The sequence below is a fragment of the Blennius ocellaris genome (assembly GCF_963422515.1).
Source record: "Blennius ocellaris genome assembly, chromosome: 20".
Lineage (NCBI taxonomy): Eukaryota > Metazoa > Chordata > Actinopteri > Blenniiformes > Blenniidae > Blennius > Blennius ocellaris.
Window position 1 is genome coordinate 4,795,649 of NC_137669.1, and position 20,652 is coordinate 4,816,300.

Here is a 20,652-nt window from a genome sequence, read left to right on the forward strand (position 1 = left end):
TTGTCTCTATTAGATAACCCAGCAGTTGATATTCACTTCTGAGACTACTTAGGTAAAAGTTGCGCCCGCGTCTGCAGCGGTGGAGCGTGAGAGGTCTGGGTAAACCAAGAGAACGTTGACGTAACTATTCAGACCAGCGCATAAGTTACATCGAATTAAGGTGTGGAGACCGAATCAGGAGTACTACAACAGTATTCCCCAGCTGGAAGTTGGAATCAAACATCTGCATTCCCCTTTAAGTAAAAATATTTATTCAAATCAATATTTGTTTCATCTCCTTTTGTGCTGCAGTTACGCTATCTTGCAGACAGTCCTGCTGATGTTTGACATTTCCTGTCTGGTTCACCAAAATGAAAGAAGTCAGTATTTTTCATTTAGGGGGGAAAAAAACATTATCCATGCTTGTAAAAAAAAAAATAATAAAAAAAATAAATAAATAAATAAATCACACATGTGAAATAGATTTCTGAGCATAATAGATTTTTTTTTTTTTTTTTTAATTCACGGTTATGTTACGTACAGATAGTTGCGGGTTTTTTTTTTTTTTTTTTTTAAACGGAAGCGATGTTTTTGTGGAGAACTTGACAGGTTTGTCGGGTGAGCGGGGGTCACAAACTGAGACAGACTCCGAACATCTGCATAACACATTCCCCGACAGACAGCATGGCCCCGCACCGCTCGCCCTCCTCGACTCGTTAGATTCCCCGGTAGAGAAGACCTGCTTCCCGGGCTGAGGTGGAACCGACACCTCGCCCACCCCTCCGTCCACACTTTCACCCCCTCCAGGAGGTAAGAGACGCTCCTCAGCTGGGACAACGCGCTACTTTTAGCCGCCGATGTTTCGGGCTAACTGGTTCCCTTCTTAGCTGGTGGCCGACTTCCGTTAGCACGGCTCGTCTGCTCTGTTCTTACCAGACGCGAGAGGAAGTCGGGTCACCAGTTAATACGGGGACCAGTTAATCCGAAACAGCGGTACCTTAGCTACAAAACCTGCTAACTCGTTAGCACAAAACACAAGTTTGCCTGTTTCCGCTCTGAATCGTTGATTTCCTTTGTACTGCAGCTCACATTAACTGCTGTCAACGTGACGTTTTACTAAGTTTTTGTTAAAAGTTATTATCCGCGAAAAAGACAGACTGTACTGTCAAAGTAAGCGAATTTAATGGTGTAGTTTCCGGTCTCCTTCAAAATAAATGTCAGTCTTGCTCCAGAGTAACGTAAGCAAGGCAAGGTTATTTAGAATGTATGTCTTGTAATGTGTTCAATACAGGTCTTCATTTTATGTCTAATGATTGTTTAAACCATTTGAATATGTTATGCATGTTGTATTTAAAGAATGGTGGCCAACACTCCAGGTTCCTCCCACCGTCCAAAAACATGCACGTGAGGCTTCTTTAGTGACCCTAAAATTGCCCCGAGATGTGAATGTGAGTGCGTGTGGTTGTTTATCTCTCTGTATTTGTCCAATGATGGACTGCGGACCTGTCCAGGGTGTCTCCTGTCCTCGTCTAAAGGGAGCTGGGATCTGCTCCAGCACCCTGCAACTATGTACAGGATAAAGCAGCGTGAATTTTAGCGTGTAGTACGTAAAAACATCATGTTAATCTCAGGTCATGCATTAATTTTCGATGCTGCTTCTGCCTGCTCAGGGTCAAAGGTCACTGGAGCTCATCCCAGGTGACTATTGTGGAGAGCAGGATGCACCTGGACAGGTCTCCAGTCCATCACTGGACAACCACACGCACTCACATTCACATCTAAGGGCAAATTACTGTCGCCAATTAACCTCACATGCATGTTTTTAGGCTGTGGGCCCCCGGGTCATATATAACCTAATGCTGCAAACTGCACTCAGTCATTGAACCCACAACCATCTTTTTGTAATGCGATCGCCCTATCTACTGCATGATAAAGAAATAAAATCAATATAGATTTGACCTTATATTAATTATTAGGTAGGTCCTTATGTCCCAATATAAAGCCATTATACAAGTCGATATCCAATATTGACAATATAAATAATGTAAAAACTACACAAATGTAGTAATAATCAATGTAACAGAACATGAACAGAAAAAAATAAATTAAAATTTTGAATTTGAATTTTTCAATTTATTTTGGCAGCCTTCAGATAACAAAACAGAACAACACTCAGTTGTCCAATAATCAGCTGAAAAGGTGTCGGTTGAAGCAAAAGCTTACCCGTCACAAAAACAAAACAAAATGAGGCTCGCTAGATAATGTCACACAAAAAAGATTTTTTTTTAAAACTAATATTGCAATTTTTACAATACACATTCAATATATACTATTCACACGTTTTACATATAGTTTACACATGCACATCAAACATATACATACGTATACACATATATACACATGTACATAATATTGATATTTAGATGTAATCAATTATAAATACAACATATAGTGTGACAATATTTAAAGTGAATATTACCTGTCAAAATAGACACCTTTGTTTATTAAGTATGAATATATTTTATACCATTATATAAGTGGTGTATATTATTGCTGTCCTTGGTAACATTGCTGTTCTTCTGTCTTGTACTGACTAATGATATATGATTTAAAAAGCTTTCTTTCTTTTCAAAGTTTTGGTTGAGTGTTGTCAAAGTGCCAGAGGTGGTTTTATTGTGACAGTGTGCAGGCGTGCTTCCGGCCGGTGTCTCGGCGCTAACGGGACGGCAGAGCGGCTCTCGACGCGGAGCTCCGGGGCAGCGGTTAGCTTCCGTTAGCACCGCGACTCACCCGCCGCCGTGTGTCCGCCAGCATGTTACCGGAGGCGGATTGACCGTGACCCGCCACAGCGAGCCCCCGGCCCCCCCGGTCCGACCCCCCCCCCCCCAGTCCCAACGCCCGGTAGAGGTAGAGGCATCCGCCGAGCTGAACTCCGCCGCCGGGCCATGCGGCAGTGGTGTGTCCCCGCCGCGACCCCGCGCACCGAGCCACTCCCGGGGCGCCTGTCCATGTCGCCCCCGCCGTCAGGTAAGAGAACCGCGGACACAGCGGTGGACTTCCCTCCCTCTCACCCCCCTCCTTCCTCCTCCATGATCACCGGGCAACAACCGAACAACTTCACTTTGTCTTGTTTACCCAGTTAAAACCGTGAACTTTTAAAGGGACTTGATTCTTGTTTGTTGTGACTTTTTTTTTTTTTTTTTTTTTTAATCTTAAATGCTGTTTTGTAACTCAAGCCGAATCTCACCTGTCCTGGTTAAAGCGGATAAAAACCTACAAGCTTCCAGATTTTTTAATTCTTCAAGGTCACAGACGATTCCTAGATTCTAGATTTCCCTCAATGAGAAATGATTCGGATCATTTTGTTCACTGTGAAGAATTTATTCCCTGGTGGGCGACTGCAGCTGCTTTTGGACCCGTTGTTTGTGGGGGTTTTTTTGTTTCGGGAAAAGTTTTGTGTTTACGTGGTGACGTTCTGAAAACGAAACACTGAAGGCACAGTTTCTAAGTTTGGTTGTATGTTTGAGAACGTCACGCTCCCAACATTAACAATGGCGAGCACACAGACACTCACGCAGGGCAGAAGGCCAAGTGGGATTGTTATTACGGCGACTGTCAAAATGAAAGTACCATGTCCCAGGACAATATTGACATGGTGTCGTGACGTGGTTGTCGTTTTCGAAAAGTTGCCTTTTCAACACCGTTGTCATGGAAACGGACCAAAATGAACATGTGGCGTTGGGACGCGGCAGCCGCCGATTGGCCGGCGCGTCACGACACAGAATAGACGCTCAGAAGGATTCAGGAGCGCCACGGTGTTTCAGATCAACTGGTCTCCCTGCTGGCTGGTGACCGGCTTCCTCCAGCATCCCCCTTTTCACAATAAAAACCCAGAGCTGTCCTGGTGATCATCGTTTAACTGCATTTCCATTAAAGTGTAAAGTATCGTAGCGTTTGTTTGTCGCATTGTAACGTCGGCTGGTGGCAGACGTCACCAGTTAACACGGGCACCAGCGAAACCGAAACACCGGACAATCCACATTTCGTAATGTTATAAATTAAACATATTAAACCATAAACTATTTAATTTAGTAATTGAGCCGATATCCGACGCACGTTCTGGCCGTGAGACCAGTTAGCTTCACGTGAGCGATGGCGAGAGTGATGCCCGCGGGGAACAAGTGGCGTCGCGTCGCAGACCTGCAGGAGTTGATCAATGGAGGCACCTGATGTCAGGTTTACGTCTGCCAGGCTGATCTTCCTTTTAATTCCACCCTGAACAAATAGAGCAAGGTTAGCCCCAAGTGTCCGTGCCAAGCGTTTGAAAGGTTGCCAGAGTTTTGAGTGACCCCGCGGCTCTTCAGAGGAGAATGCAGTCTTTTCCTTAGCGCACGTCTAGAAACCCATCTAGTTTGTTTGTTTTTTTTTTTTTTTTTAACAACTCCCAGTTAGTCATTATCGTCCCAGATGAAAGAGGAAGTGCAGTGTTTGAAAGTCTTTTTTTTTATATTATCCGTGTTTTTAATCTATTAATAATCCTTTCATCCTTCATCAGTTTGTCGGCAGGTTCTGAAGAAGCCGCCAACACGCCTCTCTAAATTTAAGTTTGTTGCCGCGCGCGGTTAAATTTAGCCACGCGCGTCTTGTTTTGTGAAAAGTCTTTGTGGTTCGGGGCGAGAAATGAGCCACACGGCGTTTTAACGGGGCACTCCCCACATTTAACCCCCCCCCCCCGCTCTGCGCAGACGCCAGGATGGAGCGCGGCGAGGTGGAGCCGCGCTACACCATCGAGCAGATCGACCTCCTGCAGCGCCTGCGCCTGTCGGGCATGACCAAGCCGCAGATCATCCACGCCCTGGAGTCCCTGGAGCGGCTGGACCCGGAGCCCCGCGAGCCCCAGCCGCCGCCGCCGCCGCCCGCCAACGCCCCCGCCGCCGCCGCCGCCCCGTCCTCGTCCTCGTCCTCCACCTCCTCGCTCTCCCTCGCCTCGGCCACCACGCAGACCTCGGGCCTGGACGGGGCGGCGCTGTCGCCCAGCAACAGCTACGAGGCGTCGCCGCCGCCGCTCTACCCGCCCAGCGTGGCGGTGCAGCGCTCCTTCAGCTACGACATGATGGGCGAGGAGGAGTGGGACCTGGAGGAGAAGGTGGAGGAGTACATGAGGTGAGAACGCCGTGAATGGAAGAGGCGATTAAGAACGTCCCATGATGGCGGCGGAGACGTCCCCCGAGCCGCCGCCGCCGCCACTTGTCCTCCAGAATCCTGGTTAATTCAGGTCAGGCGCTGGGGGGGGCGCCGCAGCGGCAAGCGAGGTGGTTAACCACCCAGCAGGGGGCGCTGCGTGTGACGACGAGGTGGGACTGTTTACTTTTCTTCCTCTTTTTTATTTTCTCCCCAGGAGAGACAGCAACCTGGTGAAGGAGGAGATCAAAACGTTCCTGAACAACCGGCGAATCTCGCAGGCGATCGTAGGACAAGTTACAGGTACGGAGACATTACTTTTCATTACTTTTGAATTCAATCCAACTTTATTTGTACAGCACATTTAACACGCCAAGCCATGGTTGACCAATGTGCCTCACAGTTAAAAGTATTAATAAAACAAGAACAAAGAAAAACAGGGTAACGAGGAGTAAAGGTCACAGTGAACACTGACTTAAAAATAATATATAAACAACTCCACAGTATCACAGTGCTCAATTACTATTAAAGGCCAGCGAGAACATGTGTGTCTTCAGTTGACACTAGAACACCTGTTTTCGGATTTGATTTTAGCTGTTAGCCACTTTTCTTTTTTTTTTTTTTACTCTATTGGGAAGTCGTTTTAGGATTTTTCTTTTTTTAGTTGGTTTTAGCAGTTTTCCAATTTCTTTCGATTTTGGCAATTAAAATTTTTTTAAAGCCCTTTTAGAGTTAAGAGTCCCCTTTGAAAACGACTGGTGTGTAAATAAGCTAAAAACAATATGATAACATGTTTGTTTATGTAGAATTCTGTGAACGCTTCAAGGAGCCGCTGCGGCGGAGCTGAAGAGCCACAGGTTCCAAACCCCTGATCCATTTCCAGGTTGAATTAGTTTTAAACTATTTTCAACACTTAAGGTTCTGTCCCGGCTTTGCAGCGTTCTGTGACGTTCCATTCAACCCCATAGACCTTGAAAATGACGCGACGTCGCGATGTAGTGAGCATGACGGGCCACTAGGTGGTGCAGAGGACGACACGTTGTAAACAATAACGATTGGTCGAAGCTGGGCTGGTGTTCCAGGTGACTTCCAACCATTAAACACCAAGTCCCCGGAGAAAGAAGGTTAAGCATTAAACATTAACTCCTCAGTGAAGCATTCGTTCTGCTGCTGCTTGAAAACAGTCGTTTGGACCCACTAAAGAGTGAATCAGGGTTTATTGTTGCCTTCAAGCCATAATTCTCATGCGCTGCACTTTGTCTGGTCGAGCGAAGGTGAAACGAGATGAAAAGAAAATGGAATTTTTCTAAATTTGTTGTGCTCATTCCTGAAAAAGGTCTGATTTGGTCATAAAATCAATAATTAAAGTTTGAACAGTTGAAACTACAGACGAAGCTGAAACTCCACAAAGGATTCCAGTTGTATAAGAATATCTGAAGAAATCACAATAAATAGTCTCATAAATAAAAATTTTCTGACTTATTTGATATTTCGTCATTCTATTACATTTATTACATTATATTCGGTGTGGGGCAATAAAATAATTTCCCTCTGGGATTATTAAAGTATTTTCTATTCTATCATCATGGAATAAATAAATAAGTGTGAAAACCTTTTAAATAAATTCAATAATAATGAATCATAGAATATAATTTAAATTAAAACAAACATCTGGATTTGGAAAAAAATTGAGGGTTTTATCATACAATCAGTGTGTTAATGAATGAACACAAGCTGAACTCCTCTGATCTACATTCTTTAAGGCATCCAGGAAATTAAAAGCATCGCAGTACAATCTTTGTATAATGGAAGTTCACCAGTAAGTTGTGTAACAACAACAACAAAAAAACAACTGCTATTGAAAGTTGTCTTGGAAAGAAGATGGCAGTAAACAACTCTAAAGCTACAAAGCTGATAAAAATCAACTTCAACACTCATTGTGACAGAATATTAAGGTGAATGGATCTGATGAAAGATCAAGTCTTCACCGGAAGCAGAAAATCAAAAAGAGTTGATAATAAGAAACAATTCACTGCGGGTAAGATAGATTATTTCCCTCAGCTTGTGTCTGGACCAGGAAGCCACTGCAGTGGTGAACGCTGCTGGAGTTGCAGGAATGATTCTGTGAGGCTCCGCCTTTCTTCCCCTTCCTCTTGATAACTTGGCCTTGCATCACTTCCTCTCGTCAGCTGCGGAAACGTAAAGCCAAGGTCGTCGGAAACCTCCCAGAGTGGAGCGTTTTGGATTTTCAAAACGTTTCGTCTGAAGTGAAAACGCAAAAAAACCCAAAACAATGCATTTTCACTCAAATGGGGCCTGAAACTATAGAATATGTAGTTCAAATCAGGATAATGGAGAATCATTGAATTGATCAAACTGAAGCTTAAGGACAAACAGTTGCAAAGAATGTATAAAAGCTTCCCCGATGTTTATAATTAAAAGCAAGAGGTTTATTTTATTGCACCCAGCAGACAGATATATTATAATATGACAAACATCAGGAGGTCCATCCAGGCCGTACCAAGCTGTTTCAGTAAGTAATTACCTACTGAGACGCAGCATGGTGTGTGATGACGGGGGCGGGGCCGTCCTCCCACACTCCAAAATAAAAAAAAAGAATCCTGATTTATGTAGTTTGAAAAGCTACTGGATACTCTTGTAAAGGCTGTGTCTACTTCTACCACTCAGGAAGTTTTGCATCCAGGTTGTATGAGGCAAGGAGCAGTTCCCCACCGTAACTCCAGGGGGCGCAGAAGGACCAGACACAGGAAACTCATTCGTAGTGTCCACAGCCTTCGAGGTCCAATAATGAGGTAGAATGGACCAATCACAGCCCTCATGGTCCAATAATAAGGTAGAACGGACCAATCACAGTCCTTGTGGTCCAATAATGAGGTAGAATGGACCAATCACAGCCGTCGAGGTCCACTAATGAGGTAGAATGGACCAATCACAACCCTCGTGGTCCAATAATGAGATAGAATGGACCAATCACAGCCCTCATGGTCCAATAATAAGGTAGAATGGACCAATCACAGTCCTTGTGGTCCAATAATTAGGTAGAATGGACCAATCACAGCCGTCGAGGTCCACTAATGAGGTAGAATGGACCAATCACAGCCCTTGTGGTCCACTAATGATCTAGAATGGACCAATCACAGCCCTTGTGGTCCAATAATGAGATAGAATGGACCAATCACAGCCCTCATGGTTTGATAATGTTGTAGAACGGACCAATCACAACCCCCATGGTCCATTAATGAGGTAGAATGGTCCAAGCACAGCCGTCGAGGTCCAATAATGAGGTAGAATGGACCAATCACAACCCTCATGGTCCAATAATGAGGTAGAATGGACCAATCACAGCCCTCATGGTTTGATAATGAGGTAGAATGGACCAATCACAGCCCTCATGGTCCAATAATGAGGTAGAATGGACCAATCACAACCCTCATGGTCCAATAATGAGGTAGAATGGACCAATCACAACCCTCGTGGTCCAATAATGAGATAGAACGGACCAATCACAGCCCTCGTGGTCCAGTAATAAGGTAGAATGGACCAATCACAGCCCTCGTGGTCCAATAATGAGGTAGAACGGACCAATCACAGCCCTCGTGGTCCAATAATGAGATAGAACGGACCAATCACAGCCCTCATGGTCCAATAATGAGGTAGAACGGACCAATCACAGCCCTCATGGTCCAATAATGAGGTAGAACGGACCAATCACAGCCCTCATGGTCCCATGATGTAGACGTAGTCATGACGACCCATAACTTCAGCGTACCCTGTGCCGATGAAGAATAACGTTGGTTTTAGAAGTTGACACCCCTGCTGGGACGCTCAGGTCGATGTAGTTGCCCCATTGTCCAATAAACTCGATCACCACCCCCCTGCTGAGCCGCGTCAACAAGCTCCACTACAAACTTGCATGAAGATCATAGAAAACAGTCCGAAAAGAACAGCAGCAAGCCGAAAGGTCGTTTCTCCTCCAAGCAAAGAGAAGAAATGATTCATGAAGCTCCGCTCTCACGCCAACATGGCGGGTTAACATTCGCATACAGCAGAGCGCCGCAGCCTTTTACTCACTGAGTGATGGGGAATTAACGCCCCTGTTTTCCAAACAGAGCGTGCTAATGGACTGGCGCCGATAACAGATGTGACAATGCGCTAGTTAATATTTATGTTTTTATCGGGAAGGCACTAAAGAGGGGAGGGCCGCGCTCCGCAAACACTGGCCAGTTCACGTCGCTCCACTCCCAAGATGTTCCCCACTAAATCACACGTCTTTAATTAAAAGTATCCCATGTTTTGTTTTTTTCGGGAGCAGCTTCATTAGCTTAACAGGAAGTTTGTCGTATTTGTATTTCTTCTTCTTCGTCCCGGTGCTGGCTGGCCGCCACGCCACGCCACGGCGTCAATCGACGTGAGCGCTTCGCCGCACCGTGTCTGACGCAAACATGTGGTCCCTCCCGCTCGCAGGCATCAGCCAGAGCTACATCTCGCAGTGGCTGCTGCAGCAGGGCCTGGAGATGAGCGACTCCAAGCGCAGGGCCTTCTACCGCTGGTACCTGCTGGAGAGGAACAACCCAGGTGAGACGGCGGCGTGGCGGAGACGGCAGCGTCCCACCGTCGCGCCACACCCACGGAGGAGTGTTAGTAAATTAGTAAAGAAAAGAAAAATTCGGAGGTTTAAAAAAAAAAAAGAAAAAAAGAAAAAGTGCTTCTGAGCGTCAGAAAAGAAAGTTGAAAATCAAAGTCGAGATTTTTTATATTTTTTTTCAAAGCAGTCGCATGCGCCGGCGTGTAGATGGACGGACGTTTCCGCTTTTTAAAAAAAAATGTTAAAGATAAAAAATTGTCTTCCGCTGCGTTGAAAAAAAAAGAAATCTGGACTTTGATTTTCAGGAATTTTTCTGAAACGCATGAGGTTTTTTTGTTTGTTTTTTTGTTTTTTTTCTCCCCCTTTTTTTTTTTTCTTCTTCTTTTGACACCTCAGTTTCACATTTCCATCTCGCCAAGCTCCCAGAGCGTCAGCGATCATCATAGGTCTCTTTTTTTCTTTTTTTAACCTCCGACACTTTCTTCTGAAGTGCTTGAATTTCTTTTTTAAACATTTTTTACGCCTTCTGTACACACCTGCCATAGGAGGAGGGAAATTGTCCAAATGGTTGACGTTCGGGACGGAGAGAATAATTAGGCGACGAAGCAGCTCGGCAGCCCGAGGCTGGACGTCGAGGGGTTAATGATGACAGATTAGAGATTAGATCAAAGGAGGCCGGTGTCGAAAGGGGAGGGTTTGTCTTGTGTGTTTGAATGTGAGCCACTGCTTGCTAACTCCCATCCCCACCCCTCTTCGTTTGATCCCCCCCCCCCCCTCCTCCCCTCCCCCCGCATGGTGACGCTGCGCCTCATTCCTCTCGCTAACTCTTGGCGGGGGTCGGACAAGGACGACCGGTTCAATCTATAATTTTCAGAGCAAAGACGGGAGGATGGAGCGCCGTCACCGTTACAGGAGATTCTAATCAATGGCGTTAAGGCTTCTGGTTAGGAAGTGAAACTTTAGCGGGGGGGGGGGGGGGGGGGGGGGGGGGGAGTGCGGTTTGCCTGCGCCGGGCGGCGATGTCCTCTCTGTGTCCTCGGAAGAAGAGACGTTTTATCAAAAAAAAACAAAAAAACCAACAACAAAGAGGAACTCCTCGCGAGCGTCTCTCCACGCCGTGACGCCGCCTCGTGTCGTTGCATGACTTTGGCACAAACCGGGCGTCTGGTGGAGCGGCCGCCGTCGCCCGCTCTCCACCTCTGTCACGATCCTTTCCGACCCCCCCCCCTCCCCCTCTCTCCCTCTCTCTCTCTCTCCACCCTCCCCAAGCTTTGCTTCAGCTGCTGCCGGAGGTCCTCTGGTGCTGGTTTTCATTCCTCCATGGCTAACAAACTGGCTGTCGACGGCGATACTAACAATTCTCCCGCCATGTTTCCCCCAATCCAAAGTGGCCGCGGCGCTTCGCTTCTTCCATCGGCTCCTTTTGACCGCCGGGGACCTCCGGAGAAGCAGGCGCACAAATTTGGCAAAGACGGAGACATTTCTTAGAGGAGAAAAACAAACAAACAAACAGTCCAGCAGGTCTACAGGAGCGCGTCGCTCAGAACTCCCATGTAAAAAGCAGCGATCGGTCCCTGCAGCCACGGCGCCGCCTGACTATTGGTTTTGTCCCGACCTGAAGGGCTGAGGTGGAGTGAAAGCCAGCACAGCGTGAGCCCCTTGGCCCGGGCGAGGGGCGGGGACAGAGACGCGGCGGTAGCGGGGGCGAGCGGCGGCGGCAGCGGCGTCGTCCTCCCCGGCGTCCTCCCCAACCCCAACACCAACCTCAACCCCAACCCGTCCTGGAGCAGGCAGAGAGAGCTGCTGATGCACCTGCTGCCGTGGTACACCGCCGCCGCGGCCGCCGCCCCACCGCCCAGCCAGGTAAACCTCGCCCACGCCGCCGGTGGAGACGAGTGGCGCGTCTGCGGCGCCGGCGCCATTTTTCAGCGCTCAAAACGACTGACGGGAGTGTCGCCTCCAGTACTTCTGCTACTTTTCGCTGCTTCCCGTTTGTTCTTTTGGACATAATGTGGGCTTTGCTACCGGAGGCGGGGACCTGGTGGGGTTATTTTAACGGTTTCTGTCAATTTGCCCCCAAAAACCTACAAGAACCTTGAAGTTTCTATTGTTTGTTAATCTTCATCTCTGATCACAACGCGGCCGTAGAACCGATAAATCGTTATCAAGCTTCAGTAGGTACAACTATCATTGGCTCCGCATCGACGCCGTGTTTTGTCGCCCCCCCACCCCCTCCACCCTCGATCAGGCGCCACGCTGTCCATGCGCTCCCTGGTGAAGGAGGAGCCCGACTGGAGGGCCGGGATCATGGCGGGCGACAGAACGGGGATAGTGGGCGGCCCGCTGAGGCTCCGCAGAGGAAGCAGGTTCACCTGGAGGAAGGAGTGCCAGTCCATCATGGAGAGGTGAGTCCAGCTTCTTATAACTCGTGGAGCAACAAGGGAGGACCACTGCTCAGCTAGAAACTAGCTCTTCTGTGACGTAGACGGACGATGGCGAGGGCGTTTTCCTCCCGAGCGGCGTGACTCTATCCTCCTGCAACTAGCTAAGATTCGTCGATACAAACACTCCCCGGAGGCGGGAAACGATGGTGCCGATCGACACAAGCCGTGTCCGGACGCCGTGAACACGCTGGGGTGTTTGCCGTCGGTCCCAGACGCCTCGCTCAAGGTTTTGCATTGAACTCCAGAAAGAGCCGATCAGGACCTCGCCCGCCGGGCCTGCACGCCGCGTCTCCCAATTCCTCTGGCGTCTCACGCGTTGGCACACGTCGGCATTTTAATCGCCGTCGCTGGAATGCAGCTCCGCTGTGGGCTTTTAACCCATCATTGCCCACGGCAACAGCCCCGATCGGTTGATCCCTCTTTTCTTTTTCTCCTTGTCCGTTCGCCAGAGAGTCGCTCCGTCTCCCGTTATTCACAGTTGTCAGTCGCCCAGACGAGAAACCCAAGTCTCACCCACTCCGGGAACATTGATTCATCTATTACGCGATTGCTGTAAGTGCGGGGTGCAGTCTGGGCACTCGTAGTAATAAGAACACACTCGCCAGCAAGTGGCCCCGCGGATTACGCAATTCCACTGCAGTGCTGATCCCCGCGAGCTCGTTTACACCCAAGGACGGTACAGTAGAGGTGAAGAGTGTGTGTGTGTGTGTGTGTGTGTGTGTGTGGTAATTGATCCCTCTGTGTTTTGTAATGTGAGATGATGACTCCTTTTCACCTTAAGGGGACAAAAAAAAAAGAGCAAGACGTGGGTAATCAGCGATTCAGAGGGGAAAGATGAAGAAAGAGCAACAACTGGAATCTCCACCTCATTTCACCCTAAAAAGCTTCATGTTTATAAGGAAAATAAAACAACGCAGAAGGATCCGCCCCGCCGGGATGCAGCCGTTGGTCTGAACGACATTCTAAATGAACACCATCCTCGTCGCCGTCTCGGTTCAATACGAAGAGTCAAAAGTTGATGGGGTGTAAAACGAGGGCGTCGCACAATATCCAAGGCAGCGCCGCCGCCGCCACGTAACTCGGTGCGTTTGCCCCGTGCAGTTTCTTCATGGAGAATCAGTATCCCGACGAGGCGAAGCGAGAGGAGATCGCCAACGCCTGCAACTCCGTCATCCAGAAGCCAGGTGCGTCCCCCCCCCCCCCCCCCCCCCCCCCCCGTGCTCTCGCCGCTCGCACTTTTCTTTGTCTTTGCATTTATGTTTAAGAAAAGGTTGTGTGCTCACACGACAACACTTCGGAAACGGGGGAAAACAAACCCAGGAATGGATGTCGTCGTCCTGCAGGATCACTTGCTGTTGGTTGCTTTTCTAATGAAACCACAGACGCATGCAGCAGAGAACAAAACGCTATAAACGTTGATAATGGGAGACCTCGGACATTCTAGAAGACATACGACCAAGTTGGCTTGTTACAGTGACTGTCAAAATAAAAGCACCACCAAAAACAACAAACTACTGAGCACGTGCAGAAGAACTCTTGACTACGTCACATATGCAACATACGTGTAATCACGGGCCACCGATGACCACCAGGGGGCCCCCAAGAGCACGTCAATTACACCTTTTTTAATTATTATTAAAAAAAAAATCTACATGTAAACATGTAGAGAGAAAAAGGTGACATCACATACAACAACCTAAGAATTTGTCAAAGTAATATGTATCCTAAGTACTTGATTTTATTTTGTAGTAGTTTGCTAATTTTAAAGGGGGGGACTTTCAGTTTAGCACAACTATAACAAATTGTGCTGAACAGCGGAAGAACAACATTTGTATAAGTGAATGAAACACGAGCAGCAAGCGGTGAACAAATAAGTAAACCATTAACCGATGTCTAATGTTGTGTTTTTTCCCTGAACAAACTCCACAACTGAGCGTTTTGTTCTCCGTCTGACCTCCTGGTTTGGTCCCTCAGGCTGTAAACTGTCCGAGTTTGAACGCGTGACGGCGCTGAAGGTCTACAACTGGTTCGCCAACCGTCGGAAGGAGATGAAGAGGAGAGCGAATATAGGTGAGTCCCCACTCCGGCCCGCCACCGCCACCTTGGCGTGAACGTTTCACACGCAGCTTCCTCTTTTCCTCTCCCGCTGACTAGAAGCCGCCATTCTGGAGAGCCACGGCATCGAGGTGCCGAGTCCGAGCTGCCACTCCAACGGCGAGGAGGGCGAGATGCAGGAGTTTGCAGATCAGGTGAATCATCGATTCTCGGAGCAAGTGAGTCAAACCTGCAGGGGGCGCCTGCCCCCCCCCCCCCCCCCCCCGCCAGAACTTTAGTTGATGTTTTAAAGTGTGGGTAGGAAAATACTCCCTCCGTTTACGCAACCTTTCAAGTGAAAACGCATCGTTTTTGCTCCCAAGTCGTTGGAAATGCAATTTATTATTTTGAACTCTCTGAAAACACTCCGTCTCCATGGAAACGGTAGAGAGCGTCGGCTTTTCTGACACGCTGCTACTGCATATGTGCGTCGTCGCCGACCTACGCAGTTTTCCTGCACGTATGATGGACGCTGTCACGACTCTTCACTCCAGTTCACCTGGACTTGGTCGTTTTATTTTGACAGTATGAACGGGGACCGGAATCCGGTCCCCGTTCATACTGTCAAAATAAAACGACCAAGTCCAGGATTCCGTCGGTAGTACCGATTCACGTGAAAAAAAAAAATCAAACGGTACCTAAAACGCATCGTGTGATCGCGAGAGTGGGAGAGTAGGCGATTTTCCGAGCTGGACTTGAACGCAGCACACGGGTGTAACGATGCGTTTGGTGTTTGAACCTCTGAACAGGTTTTAAACTTGTTTTCCTTCCATGAAGCCTCCAACAATGTTTCAGGGGGGGAGGGGGAGGAGGAGGAGGAGGAGGAGGCGTTACTGGACCGGCGTTTTTTTTTATTTGTGCGTTATTCAGGAAGGAAGAAAAAAACACGGCGTAGTTTTAGTTCATGGTCTTCACGTTTGAGAATGTTGTGAAAAAACTGCGACGTTACAATCTGAGCTGTCGGATGTTGTTTTCATGCGTTTATTACAGTTATATGTATATTGAGAAATAGAGGTTGAATTGAAAAATGGGGGATATTTTATTAAACAAATTAACATTTATTACCACATTAACACAGGCGAAAGTACCGATGAGTAACGCTTGACATGTTCCAAAATGATGCCCGTTTCCATGTGAACAGGCATCATTTCGGAAAATGTTTCTCAAAGTGAAAACGGTGTTTTCACATGAAATGTTAGAGTTTCTGCTGTTTTGGTTCTTTTTTTTTGCCCAGCAGTTTATACTGACTCGATTTCTTTGTGATCACTTTTTTTTTTACATGCCCTCCGCTGCGTGTCCTCCAACAGGAAGAGGCGGCGCCTCAGCGGACCGCCGACCAGCAGGACCCGTCGTCCGAGATGCCGCCGCCGAGCCCCGCCCCTCAGGCCCCGGAGCAGAAAGACGACCTCTCGAAACGGGAGACCGCGGACGAGGAGTGACCGGCGGAGCTCGGCCGGTCCCGTTGAGCTTTTATTGAAATGAAATAGGAAAAAGAGAGAGAGAGAGAGAGAGGAGAAAAAAAAAGAAAAAAAAAGGTCCCCCGCTCTGTGTGAGGCTTTCAAGAGCTGCGACGCCCCAAACATCAAAGGGAGGACGGCGCCGAAGCTCGCCGAGGGCCTCCGGTGGTGAGGAGGCCGCTCTATTTATCAACCGTAATCCCGCTTATATTAACGGCAATATACAGTATATATATATAAATATATATATCATTATATAGTGCATTCCAAGATGGTATTACAAAGCCTGAGTTCCTTTTCGAGGGAGGATTATGTAAAAGGATACCTCGCCCGTCGCGTTTCCTGCTTCCTTTGCTTCCATGCCTTTTCGCTTCGCCGTTTGGTTGTTTTTGTTTTTTTTTCCAAAAGAGCGTCTGTTTGACTGACTGTGTCGAAACCTGCAGGTCAGGTGTGTTTGGGTGACAGGATTTAGAAAAAAAAAAAAAGAAAGGAAAAAACCCCCCGTGGCGTGGCGGATCTCTGGTTTCGTAAGACTCCAACCTCAAGTCAGTCGATTGATGAAATCAGTCGGTCGACGATCGGATGCCGCAGGATCTGTAAAAGCCCTGAGGGACGACCGGAATCTCAGGTAATCCCCACCCCCTCACCCCCCACTAAAAAAAAAAAGAGAAATCACGGATTATCGACTGCGAAGAGTCGCACCAGGATCCTCCCCGTGTCTTTATGTGCACTTCTTTTCTTCCTCATCGTAACGGTGTTAAAACCAAAACAGAATCTGTTATTTATACCTTTTTATATTAGCCAAACAAGCCTCTGACTATATAATCCTCTTTGTTCTACTCACTGCTGCTGTTTGTTCATCGTTTGTAAGATACCATCGTTTCAAAGTCTGTCTCTGATCTCAGCCGCTAAAAGCTATCCGATTTTTATGTTTAAGTGTTTTTTTTTTTTTTTTGTTGTTTGTTTTTTTTTAATCGTTTGAAAGAACGCTAAAAAGGAATGTGATCAGAAATCTGTGGGCTCTAATGCTACAAGCACCACTTCTAAATATGGGAATAAGCTAAAGCTTATGTGAGTTTGTGTGACTGAAAGTGAATCTCACTCTAATCACCCCTCCCCCCGCGGTGGGTTTACACCTGGCTTTAAAGCGCGTTTTCGCCTTCATCCTCACAGTCTGCAGTGTCAAGGTTTAACCACCGGGGGCTCCCACACACGTTACCCGGAGCCCGATTCATAAAATAAAAGTTGCACTTTAGATTGTTAATGGCGCCAAACTCCAGAAAGCACTTCGGTCCATTTTGTCCCAAAACCAAACAATTACAACAAAGTCAATTTTGATGTCTAAAATAAAACCGAAAGTGTTTTGGACTCGTTTTCCAACAAACAAAATCAAGATTCAATGTTTGCCCTTGGATATGAGGATCAGTTAAAAACGTCCCAATAAACTTTTCATGGGACCCTCAGTTCCACTCCCGACGCTCAAAGAACATTAACCTGGAGCTTTACTTGCTTGGTTTACCTTGACCCGAGCTCCACCTAGTGGGTTAATGTAGGAACTGCACACATGGCCAGTCTAAAGCGTGGATAAACAAACTGGTGGCTCCTGCAGGTGTGACGATACAAACCAGTTGGCTAGCAATGAGGTGGCTAGCTTTAATGGCGCCATTATTGGAATCTCAGCTCTGGTGTTGAGTAATTTGTTTAAAAATAAAAATCCGAACATGGCCTACCGCCGGTCGACCGTCTCCCATCCTTCTCTAATTCATTGTGGGAAGCAAAACGCAGGACGTTGAAAGAGCTTGACCAAGCCTTCGCACCCCGCCGCAGGACTGTCGAGACGCGCTTTAAGGCCAGATGTAAAGGGACCGTCAAAGCGGGGGGGCCGTCAAAGACTGTACCTCCTTCCGGACCTCAACGTGTACATAAGCCATCACAGATAAATATATACCGTCTTTCCTCCAAGGTAACTTAGCCGCCTATAGACACTGTTACTTGTTGAACTATGAAAAGCAGGCAGAACCTTAGTCGCTTGTACTCGGTGGCCCAAGGCCGCGGGAGTTACCTCCTCCACGTTCACGTGATGAACACAGTTCTCAAACGCCGCCGTCGGGGCGGGCGCCACATCGTTACCCTCCTAATGCCAAAGCTATGCCAAGGTAGTGAAAGCAGCTCCAGGACTCAACGGTCGCGCTACACTAGATGGCCGGCGCGTTGATAGACCTTTGATTTGCGCAGTACAACACTCGCCAACTCCCGCTTACCTCACGATCACTGTGTCATGAATGTGACGGTCGGAAACCCTTTCGGCGGCGGCCGGTTTTTGTGACTGTTTATAATACGGACAGTGTTATGTAGCATTTCTGACAGCAGGGGGCGGTTTCGCCCCGCGTTGCTAAACGTATACTCACCTCAAAGTTCTCTGGTTATTCTGCTCCTCTCCGCTTCTATCCGACAAGGGAAAACCATAATAAAGGTGTACACAAGCTGTGGACTGCGTCTCCGTTTGTCTTTTCCAGAGATTCAAAGTGATGGAATGGCAACTCGTCGGTAAGTGGTGAGACGGTGGAAGGACATTTTTTTCTTTTCACTTTTTCATTTATCGTAAGAGTCATGACTGCCAGTCACTTCGTCCGTTCAAGAATATCTGAACTCGCTCTTGTAAATGCTTATCACGTTAACTTGTCAAATACTGACACGACAACCTTTAAATGTAAACTTTACAGTGTTTCTTTAGAGATGACACAATGAAACTATTTTTCGCTAAACCTGCAAGTTACTCGCTAAAATTGACTACACCGTACTTTACAAGCTTTTCAGATTGAGTGTACCTCAATATAAAGCTGCACCAACCAGAGAATCAGAATCAGAATGCCTTTTATTGGCACTGTAGCAGGTACAATGAGATTAAAAACAACTCCAGTAACAGAATATGTAAGAAACAAGTTTAAAAAAAAAAATGTATACAAAATTTATATATCCAGAATATACAAAACAATTCAAAGTTTGATGATTTTTATGTTTTTATGTGAGGAATCATTTGGGACTTTTAGGTGAACTGGAAATGTGTTTTACTCTGGAAAAAAGCCTTTAATTTACTCACATATCTAACAGCCTTTTGCTCACGGTGTCAGAAACACACATCAGAGGTGTTACCTGTGTCAAACAGTGGTTAAAAAAAAAAATTAAGTTTATATTTTTGTTCTTCATTAATGAGATAGACGTTCCAGTGATTTGGGTAAAATGCATATAAGTCAAAGTCTGCAGTGCTTTTTAACAAAGTGGATCTTTTGTCCTTTCAAGTTGATGCATGATGCTTTAATTAACGCTTTGATTTTCTGTCTGGTAACATGAATGAAAAAAAGGGAAAGTATTTTTTTTTTTTTTAAGCATTTCTTTTGCAAGCCTGTGAGATTATGGATGAACTGGACAATTTTCTGTTCCCTTCAGCTGGGTGTCAATTAAAGAGTTTACTGTTGAACAAAATCACATCCTAGTTGTTTTATTGTTTTTCTTCTGTCGTCAAGAGTTGTTTTCCTCACATAATAACAAATAAATAAAGGTTTGGTTAATTTCTAGTGTGGGGATTACATCTCAATTATCACAGCACTAAGTGGTAAACTGCAAAAGTCTTTCAATTTATAGAAATAACTCATAACGAGTAAGGATGAAAAAAAAATACAGTTTTACTTGATTTAACATTGAACGACGTCTTGAACTCTGAAAAATGACCTGAATTCTTTAATTGGGGAAGATTTGTACTGTTGGGAACATTTCTGCTTGTTGTGAGTTAAACATCTGGGAAAAGTAATTTCAGAATGCAAAGCTCATAAAGCTGAATTAATAGAATAAAAACTTGTACTCTTCACAGCCATTGCTCTCATTTTGCACATGAAACACTGTTTAAAAGAAATAAAGCCTTTATTGTGTATCAACTACATGTGGAATCAAACCGTCACAGTGAAGTGACTTTATTCAGTTCGGAGTTACGTGATGCACCTGAATGCATCACCCAGGTGTCCACTGCATGAAGCTCGGCAAACTGTAAAAATCCATTAGTTAGCTAAAGCGCATTTCTCCTATAGCTGATGCATTCTGGGTGTTTTCACAAACTGACCCTGACAACATGGCTCTGGAGCCACTTATATATTCTATACTATATATTGTACATCTGAGCTCCAGTCTTTTCTTTGAAATGTTTAAGTTTTGCTGTTTGGCCGACCAGCTGGGAGCCTCTTGCACGTCGACACTCCAGTCCGAGAATCTATAAACCATTTGGATATATTTGAATCTATAAACCATTTTCACCATCGAGCAGACGAATCACCAAAACATCAAAGAAAACCTTTTTTTTTTCAGCTCAAGTCCAAAAATTGTCTCAGTTTCAAAGAGTTAAAGTTTATGTTCACTGCGAGTTCATAAAACATCTCATTTACTGTGAAATCCGGATTTTACAGGGCTTGGAATTCCCAGTCTAAATGTGTCCCAACGGGATAAAAACATGACGTCACACTTCATTCAGGAGAAGATTTTTTTTTTTATCTCCACGCTGCAGCAGAGTCTTTAAAGCAGCTGCACTGTTAATAGAACAGTTGTGTTCATGTTGCTAACAAGCCAGTTCAGAAGCGCTCGCCTCAACTTCTTATTTTTAGTCTCTGACACAAGGAAACCTTGAAATGCGACGCTCGGGGGGGCAAATGGAAAGTGGTACGAGTTCTTTCAGAGTCGTCCTGAATGAACTTGTTCTCTACGTCTTCAAATAGCCGGAGGACATTTCCTGCGGGGCGATTCTCACCCAGAGTGTTTACAAAGAGCTGAAAGGTCCTTTTGTTTGAATATCTAAAACTTCAAACAAACATAAAAGGCTGCAGTGGTTCTTCAGCTTTTTAAGATA

The 20,652-nt window shown here is 46.3% G+C and overlaps 1 protein-coding gene across 4 annotated transcripts; it reads left to right on the top strand.

Moving 5' to 3' along the window:
* Positions 1-634: 634 nt before the first annotated feature.
* Positions 635-18,239, top strand: LOC308144910 (homeobox-containing protein 1). 4 transcript variants are annotated; one of them, XM_080516194.1, is made up of 11 exons: positions 635-789; positions 2,791-3,006; positions 4,725-5,142; positions 5,378-5,463; positions 9,646-9,756; positions 11,388-11,651; positions 12,015-12,171; positions 13,312-13,394; positions 14,185-14,280; positions 14,365-14,483; positions 15,612-18,239. In XM_080516194.1, the coding sequence occupies exons 2-11, from the start codon at positions 2,925-2,927 to the stop codon at positions 15,741-15,743; spliced, it is 1,548 nt and encodes a 515-aa protein (XP_080372320.1). In that variant the 5' UTR covers positions 635-789; positions 2,791-2,924; the 3' UTR covers positions 15,744-18,239. The 4 variants fall into 4 exon arrangements, with proteins under 4 accessions (XP_080372320.1, XP_080372317.1, XP_080372319.1 ...); XM_080516191.1 differs by lacking the exon at positions 11,388-11,651; XM_080516193.1 differs by lacking the exon at positions 11,388-11,651 and having other exon boundaries at positions 14,365-14,459.
* Positions 18,240-20,652: the final 2,413 nt, after the last annotated feature.